Here is a 9,546-nt window from a genome sequence, read left to right on the forward strand (position 1 = left end):
ATTCTGAGAACGAAACGGAACACATTATATCTTCCACTCCGAGCAGCAATATGTAGAATATTATTGCCAGACTTGTCGAGCAGCTCCTCTGCTTCGGTGGGATGTTGAAGCAAAACGCGAATGACGTCAACATGGCCTTCAAGTGCTGCCAAATGAATAGGCAGTTCACCTCTTTCGTCTCTTCTAGTTGCATTTCTCTTACATTTTGTTAGCAGGTAATGTGTTGCTTCTAGGTGACCCAAAGATGCAGCATAATGAAGCGGATTTCTTCCTTCACTGTCGCTCATTAGGATTAATTCTGGCTTCGCTTCGATTATGGCTTCTAAAACAACTGATGCATGACAAAAAAAATAATAATAATAAGTACAAGAAACCAATCTAACCATTTTTCAGATAATTGAATCATAATTCAATACCAATTTTCTTCCTCTCAACTGCTGCTTGAATGGGAGATTTACTCTCGAAAAGCAGTTTTACGAGGTTCTCATCCGTGCACTGTGCAAGAATAGAAGACGCGCATTCTACAAGACCAGCTTTCGATGCCAAGTAAACGGTAGATTCTCCACGCTTGTTTAGACATATGATAGCTCAGAGTCTTGCTGGATCAAAAAACTAGCAATTGATTCACAACCAATGAGTAATGCTTCATGCAAGGCTGTGTTCCCATCCCATCTCTGCTCTCAGCAGATTACGCTTCTCAGTCTCATTATGAGAAGAGATGTCCCACAAGGCTTTACCATTGACTCGTCTCCACTTTCGCTGCGAGATGCAACACAGTGTCTCCATTGAAATTCTTGGCCAAGACAAGTGATGGTCGTAGTGGCTATGAATACCACTATATCTAGTTTTCCATGTTTGGCGGCTACATGAAGAAATGTGTTTTGAGTAGGGCTCAGGCTAGACAAAATATCATCTACAGAATCACTCGATGAAATTCTATAAAGAATTATTTTGAAGTGATCGAGATCGCCATTTATAGCTGCTAGATACAAGTCAAGATCATTGTACATCTCTGCATCCACAAGCTTATCTTCTTCATAGCTTTGATTAGGGATTAATTTTACCTCTAGCTGCCTCTGGGTCATCGTCATATCATCAGATATCACGCTAGTGATACGACAGAAAAGCTATTCCAAGAAATATAAAAAATCCCAAGTCAAAATTATGAAATATAGGGGTGTGATAAAAAAATACTTCGTCCGTTCTTTTTAGTTTGTCTCAACCAAATGACCCATTACTAAAAATAGAATTCCTTTTATCTTTATTTTATTATCTCGATTTAACAAAAAAAAACGCATAAAATCTCATGTCATCCAAGGAATAAGTCATCTTCCTTGTGACATATATAAAAGAGTACTAATTTCCAATAAGAACTATCTCGATTAAAAATATTAATATAATAACATAAATATATCAACATTATGTTAATATTTTTAATACACAAAATTGAGATAGTAATTAGTTCTATATTGGAAGTTAATTAGCATTATAATGTAACCTATGTATGGATTAAAATAAAATCAATTTTTATATCAAAACTAAGCCAAACTAGATCCCTTAGATTACGGTGATCAACCATCTGGATTACGACGGATTTAAAAGGTTTATTTATCGCAATAAGAGTAAATTAGAGAATCAATCTTTGTAGTTATATATAGAATAATCGTCGATGTTGTAGATGCATAGTGAATTGTAGATAATGAATTTGATGGCTTGCTATAATGCTTTACATATATATTTCGAATCTTGAGTATCATGTGTCACTTTCAATGACAATTTTAAAGTTAGATATTCCATAGAAAAAAATTGCAATAATACTCCCTCCGTCCCTTGTTATTTGAGAGTTTCTTTTCAGCATAAGATTTAAGTAAATTGTATTTAATAGGTTAAATCATCATAAAATAAGATAAGATAAATGATAAAGTATGAGAGAGAAGAGAGAGAGTAAAGTAAGATAACAAAAAGTAATTGAGATTAAATACACCCTCAATAGACCATTTAGGGTTGGCATGGGTTTTAAGGTGTAATTGGCATAGTAAGAGAGAATGAGAAAAATAGTTGAAATTGTGCAGTGGATGGTGGGACCCATAAATAATAAAGAAAAAGAGAATGGAAAAAAAAGTTGCTATAAATGGATATGGACTATTTGTATGGGACGAATGAAAAAGGAAATATAACATATTTCTATGGGACGGATGGAGTATTTGTTTTTTAGTCATAAAAGGAAAATTACTAATATAACTTGGGAAAACTCAAAATGAAATGTGACTCAAATAATTTGGGATAAAAGGAGTATTTATTTTTGGGTTAATCTTAATTTCTTCTTCAAAGTGTCCGACTATCTCATCATCGAAAAAACTTATAGAAAGTCGTTCATTTATATAAAGTTATACTTACAGTGGCCAACAAATCGACACCTATGTTAATAACTTAAATTTTTTTCACAACGTTAACTTAAAAAAACTTCACATCATAGTAACACAGTAGAAAATCGGCATTGATGTTAACAGGGCAGTTGATTATTGTCAAATTTATACCTCATCCCATTCCAAACCCTAATAAATAAATAATTATTTATACCAGCACGAAAATAGAACATTTTGTACTATCATTCACTAAAACTTTAATTTTTTTACCACGACATGAAACAAGATATTTTTTATAAATAGTGTATTGACTTTAAGTTATGTAATTGTGCCGAAATCGGAAGATGGTCTTTCCTAGGGTTTACATTTCCATTAATTTTTTTTTTGTGATAAATACGCTAAAGGCAAATTATCTAATTTGTGATATTAGCGTATTCAAATTGAGGAATAGTTATTGGTAAGACCGTCAACAACTGATAACTCAATTCTTACAACAACTCACCTTTCAACTATAATGTCAACATATCACTCAAATCTCAAACTATACTAATTTCTTAAAATTAAATTAATTAAACATCCACAATTACATAATTTCAATTTCTTAAATTAAAATTTTAAAGAGTTTACAAATAAAGGTAAATTTGATTGGTTGGTGTTATTTGGTGATGTATTTATGTAAGAAAATTGAATAAGATATATAAAATGAATTTCACTCTTTAAATATATTCATTATGTTTATTTCATACGGAGTACTATATTAATATTAACTCAACCAAACACATACATGGACATGGAAAATGCACGCTAGGTAGTTAATGAGTAGTGTCATATCATAATCCTATAAAATGACTCTTTAAATTAGAGAATTTCTTTTCTGCACATTAACTAAAGATTTCCTTATGCAATTTTGTGTATTAGAATGAGATTTCTCGAAACATATACTACTAGTAAAAAATTATTCTTTTAAACAAGTTATAATTCAGCAGCCGACAAATCGACACCAATGTTAATAACATTAAATTTTTTGACAAAGTTAACATAAAAACTTCGCAGCATATTAAGACAGTAGAAAATCAACATTCATGTTATAAACAGGACAGTTGATTATTGTCTAATTTATTAATATCTCATCTCGTTCCAAACCCATGAAAGTAGTTGTAATATAGTACTACTGTACTATCGAAACTCCAAAAATCAAATAATAATAGTAGTAATAAAAATATTCTAACCTCTGAAATATCGTCCCGCTGTGATTCCTGGTCATATTCGGTAAGCTCCTCTACAATTGAGGAATCTTTCATCTCATCTTCCCCCTTGGGATCTTGGACCACATTCCCTTCAGACACACTTTCCATATTTTCTTCTTCTTGTTTGTTTTCCATGAAAGAAGATACTGCGTGATGTGAATCAAATTGTACATTTTTATTCCCCTAACTTTACATGATTTATATAGTTTGATGCTTGCAAAAAGTATGTTTTGTGGTGTAGGAAGATGAATGAATGGAGAAGCAAGGAATGAAGCTCGGATGGTGAAAAAGTTGTGCGAAAATTCCAGCAAGTACAAGAAATTGGCCACCCTGCCGGGTGATTTTGTAGTTGTAAAATTCTACCGGCCGGGTAGTTCATTCTAACTGCAATTTCAGCAGTTTCTCGGGCAGTTTCATGATGGAAAAAAGAAAGAAAAGAAAAGGTTGCAGAGGTGAAGGGACATAGAGGAAAGGAGGAGAAAAAGAAAGGTGGGGAGAGAGAGTGAGGTGACGTTTTTTAGGGAGAAGAAAGGTGACGTGAGGGGCATTAATTATTCAATAAAAATTGAGGAAAGAGATTTGACTTGGGTGGCGACAAATTCAGAGACGAGGAAGACGAATTCAAAGAAGTTTCGGCAATCATTCCGACGCTCCGTTTCCGAACCCCAATTCCACTCAACGAGAGCATGCTTCCTATGGTTTTAGTTGCAAATTTCACCATGTGTTTAGGCTAAACTCTCTATGTTGCTCCAAGTTGTAATCTAGGCTTTGTATGGATGTTTTTACACCATTGAACTCATGTGATTGTGTCCAACAATGTGCTCAATATTTATTCACTATGTTTTTTGCTAATAATGTAGTGATGTTATTTCTTATGCTATTGTCTCTTTAACATAGTTTATGAGTGTTTGATTGTTGGATTGCTATTGAATTAGAATTGTTCAAAGGATAATTCGATAGTGGATTAAGTAGGTGATCATAGTAGATGTTTCTTTCTCTAGCGCTTCCGTAGGAGTTTGTAAACATTGAAGATTAGTTCATGGAACAAGTGTTCAGCTGACTATGAACTATACGTCGCAAACATGTTCAGTGCAAGCGATTAGGTAGATTAATTAATCCCAAATATGTGCTTTTGATATATGTGTAGAACCATACAAGCTTAGTGAGCAACTTGGAGTAACATGTTTTCCCATTTGATTAGTCTATCTTTCGTTAAGTCGTAGCTTTATTTTATTATTAGCTTATAGAAGTCAAAACCTTTCGATCAAAATCCATTTTAGTATGTCTTTTACTTGTGTTGGAGTTAAATAAACTTTACCTTCCCTGTGGATCGACACTCAAAATACTACATTCGACTCTGTATTCTTGCAGATTCGCTGTAATATTAGAGTTAATTTATTAAACTTGTGTGAGTTTTACACTTGATATTTAAACTCGAAAAATACACATCACTGCGCCCAATGTTAGCCCAAATACAAAAGAAGTACTCCCTCCATTCCATAGTAGTGGGGGCATTTCTTTTCGGCACGGAGATTAAGAAAGTAGAGAGATGAAGAAAGAATAAAGTAAGAGAGAGTAAAGTAAATGAGAAGAAATGTGTTAACTTTTAGTACTAAAAAGGGAAATGACTCTACTACTATGGAATGTACCAAAATGGCAAAATGACTCCACTACTATGGAACGGAGGGAGTAGTATGATCCTAAATTTAAAACACTTTTCTCAAACAACATCTTAGGTCCGCAAATTCATATCCTAAAGTGCTGTTCGTTTCATTACACAAGATAATAGTGTGATACGATATGAATTAAATTAGTCATATGGGGTGGTACGAGTAGTCGGGAGATACAGTATTATCTTGGTACAGTTGAGACGTGCAGAGATACGTTGTCCCTAGACTAAGCTTTTGAGAAAAATGACAACTAAAAAAGATACTAACATAAATTCAAGTAAGAAAATGGGCAATCAATCAAGAGATAAGAATAAACATAATTTTAAGACGACCCCAATTAAGAAACAAGATTGTATCTTTAAAACTTCTTAATTATCACCATAGTGATGAAACAAAATGTTGCCACTTTTTATTCGAAATAAACAAAAATTCTAAAGGTTGTGTTGCGTATAAGAGAAAAAAAAGGGGTGTTGCTGAATTTGTTTATAAAATTACTGAAATGTTAAAAAAGAGAGGGAGAAGAAATGAAACCTTGATGAAGCAGAATTTCCCTTGAATTGAAAGTAGATGGACTGAAAAACTGTGATGGCTTCAAATATAAAAGCAGGAATTTAGTTTCTTTGCAGCAACAAAAACGACTGTGAATTAAATGTTGTCAAAATCAATAGCAAATGCAAGCTGTACATCAATTTTGTGACTCAAAATTTTTGGTCCATGATGGTAATTGCACTTATCAAAATATTGAATTGTTAATTTGTTATTCATATTGATACAAAAAAGTTCAGATATAATAGTACAAAAAGTTCACATTTATTTTAATATATATATTTCTTTGTCTAAGTAAAGTACAAAATAGTATAAAGTAATAATAAAATTGTTTATACCAACATGAAATCATATGAAATTTTTTATATTAATATAAAATAATGATAAAATATTTGATATAAATAGTGTAATGACCCCAGATCTCATGACTGTTATTGTTCAGAAATCGAATGATGGTTGTTCCTAGGGTTTACGTTTCCATTAATTTTTTGTGTTAACTGGTCTTTGTTTGAGTTGAAAATAAAATAGTTTTGTAAAATGATTTTCACTCCTTCAATATTTTCATTATGTTTATTTCGTATATTTATATTAACTCAACTACACACATACATGGAAATGGAAATGCTAACAGTAGGCAATTAATGAGTAGTGTTTTCAGTGACGGCGAAGCTAGGATTAATATATTGGTGGCTCAAATTAATGTTAACGATCGTCGATAAATTTAGGTGTTTCGAAGTAGCCCTGAGTGGATATTTTCAATGTCTTTGTTGCCTAAGTAGCTCTGATCACGAGTGAAAGATGGATAATGATTAATGAGGAAGACATGTTTTTTTTTATCTACTAAATCATATACTAGTAATTTCTTAATTTTCTAGTTATATATTACATTTATATAACTAAAGGATTAATTTTTATTATAGAGACGATTATTTATATAAATTTATAAAACGTGATTTAACGTAAATTATTAACAAATACAACTTGTGAAAAAACAATAAATATAGACGATAAATAGAACTAAAACAAATGTATAAATTGATGGAGGAGCATGTACCCCTGGCCCACACGTGAGTGTCAGACTATGTTTTTCGTTGGCCTGGTCTCCTGAGTCTTGCCAAGTCATTTTCAAAATTAAAAAAAAAAAAAGAAAAACTCATCCAACCGACACAGACCAATGACCGCCTAATTAATCTCATTAGGTTAGGCAATACTATCCTCACCCACGATAGAAGTCCACGTTTAATTTGACACGAATTTTAAGAAATATAAAAAAAAGTGAGTTGAAAATATTGATGAAGTAAGAGTCTCACTTTTATTTATTAGTAGTTTCATAATGAATGTGATAGGAATTAGATAGTGGAATATGTGACCTACTTACCATTTATAGTAAAAGTAAAAGTAGACTGTTATTGTGGAACATATTAAAATGACAAAAATGGACTCTTATTGTGGGACAGAGGTAGTAATTTATTTAAATTTACACATACAAAAATTTATACCAAAATTTATAATTTTTCTTCCTGTATAATCTTTTTCTATAATATAACTTCTTAGTATTTTTTAAAATATCATTCATTGTTAACTATATAGGATAATGAAAATTATTTATTGTTATAAAATTTTATATTGTCATTTACTATGTTACTTATAAGTTTTACTGTACAATAATAAAATATTTCAAATAATTATATTATTATCAAAAATTATATATAAAAACAAATTTATAATAAATGGTGTAGTTGAATAGTTATTGATAAACCATAAAAAAGTGTACATGCTATTAATAACATAGACCTCACAATCTATTAACATACTTACGCTCTCTTTTCCCTCTCTCTCTTACTCCATACTTTTTTTTGATCTCTCTCTATAACTTTATCGATGGTACATTAAAACTAATTCGATTTACAAGTTTGTTTATTTTTTTAAGGACGAGGAGCGTATAGAAAAAGTGACTGTTTGGGTGATTGTTGACTAACATTGTCCTATTGTCACTATTTTGTGAATTGGACATTTATCGAACATGAAAGCGAGTATATATAGTACTACTCCTAGTATATAAAATCAATACCTAGCTAGCATGAAACTATATCTCTCTTAAATTGTAATACTATCTTGTCCATAAAATATTCTTATTTTTCATTTTGGATTATTCACTTAAATTAATCCCTGGCTAATTATATTAAGTTTTTCTCAAATAAGGTAAGTCATTTATTTACTGATAATATTTTAAGCACTTTTTTAATATTTATATAATTATTTTTGTATTAAAACTCATATTATAAGACTATTTTTTTTCCGAAGTCAATAATAGTTTTTGTTAGAGAAAGGGATGGGTGTATTTGTCCAAAAACCAAATAATTAATATAGTTAGTTAGAAAGTCTTCTATCTGCATCAACATTTGTTCAAAAGAATGTAGCAATCGATCATTCGATTTGCACATATTCTCTGGCTTCGCCAAAAAAAGACCGATTCAAAAATTTCGGTCAACACGCTTATCGCTTGCCGTGTTGATAAACTTTCCCAATACAATCAGACTTAGAGATGAGAGAGTAAAGTCTTTTAACTATTATATTTGTCTTCATTTTATGAAAAATCATTTATTCAAAGGAGAAGGTTTTGAGAAGGTATCATACTCTTTTTATATTTTTAAGAGGTATTTTACCTTTCTATTAATAGATAGGTAAAATCTTATAATTATCATATTTACCTTCTTTTCATGAAAAATCATTCTCTATATGTAAAGGCATTTGAGAAGGCATTATACCTTTAGGTTTTGAAATACATCTTGTGTTTATTTTATTTTACCTTTCTATATACCTTTTGCCTATGGAATATGCTACTTTTTATAAGAATATATTCTCCTTTTGAAAAGGTAAATGGATGATATACCTTTTTTATATGAGTAAAAGTTAATTTTGGTCCTTAACATATGGCCGAAATATGAATTTCGTCCAAAACATTCACTTTTTGAAAAACAAGTCCATAACAAATGAAATTCGTGTCGATCCGGTCCTTTTTTAACGGCGCCGTCAATTTTCGATGGTCAACCGTTAATTAGTGTTTTGTTGACCGGATTAGGCCTAATTATTTTCTAATTATTTTGTTAAAAAATCAATTTTTCTTATTTCAAAATCAATTAAAAAAACAAATATCGCGACCTTTTGTCTCTACCAAATCAAACCAACCGATTTCTTCTCTCTCGCTGTTCTCGACGAAACCCTAAATCCGTCGTTCACCAAAATCAAGTAACTATTGTTGGAGATAAGTTGGGACTAGCCGAATCTTTACTTCCGGTCCAACGACGGACTTGTCGAAGTTTGATTGTGATGGTTTGATTTCTCCTCCTCTGAAGCAAATGGAAGAAGTCCCGTCGCCGATGTCACCGAACCCTAGTTTCGATGCTGCGGAAGTGGAAGCGGCGATGACGGTTGCCGGCTGCGAAGTCCCACAGGAAGAAGATGAAGCAAGGAGGACGGCTACGAACCCTAGTTCATATTACTCTAACTTGTTTTTGTCGTTGGCTACTTTTTTTTTATAATGGGTACTGGTTTGTGGATGGTAGGTACCTGTTTTTTTATGGTGGATACTTTTTGCCATATGGCTTTTTGACATCAATCGGCACTGGCCATGCTTAGAATTACAAATGTTCAGGACGTATTTGATATTGATAATGAATATGTTGGACTAGTTTGACGGTATTTTATTCTATTTTT

General features: G+C 31.6%; 1 protein-coding gene across 1 annotated transcript; it reads right to left on the bottom strand.

Moving 5' to 3' along the window:
• Nucleotides 1-645: 645 nt before the first annotated feature.
• LOC121789597 lies at nt 646-5,914 on the bottom strand. The gene is made up of 4 exons (XM_042188013.1): nt 5,815-5,914; nt 3,596-3,759; nt 834-1,127; nt 646-759 (listed from the first exon to the last, which is right to left on the bottom strand). Exons 2-4 carry the CDS (start codon nt 3,746-3,748, stop codon nt 646-648), a joined length of 561 nt encoding a protein of 186 aa, XP_042043947.1. The 5' UTR covers nt 3,749-3,759; nt 5,815-5,914.
• Nucleotides 5,915-9,546: the final 3,632 nt, after the last annotated feature.

Source organism: Salvia splendens, unplaced genomic scaffold, assembly GCF_004379255.2.
Source record: "Salvia splendens isolate huo1 unplaced genomic scaffold, SspV2 ctg289, whole genome shotgun sequence".
Taxonomy (NCBI): domain Eukaryota; kingdom Viridiplantae; phylum Streptophyta; class Magnoliopsida; order Lamiales; family Lamiaceae; genus Salvia; species Salvia splendens.

What these genes read in the sequence shown, in the direction of transcription:
- LOC121789597 (XM_042188013.1), bottom strand. Translation starts at nt 3,748, where the DNA reads ATGGAAAACAAACAAGAAGAAGAAAATATGGAAAGTGTGTCTGAAGGG. An exon ending in AGCGGGACGATATTTCAGAG is followed by an intron (nt 1,128 to 3,595) that starts GTTAGAATATTT and finishes TTCTTGGAATAG; the next exon opens with CTTTTCTGTCGTATCACTAG. An exon ending in ATGGAAAACTAGATATAGTG is followed by an intron (nt 760 to 833) that starts GTATTCATAGCC and finishes TGCATCTCGCAG; the next exon opens with CGAAAGTGGAGACGAGTCAA.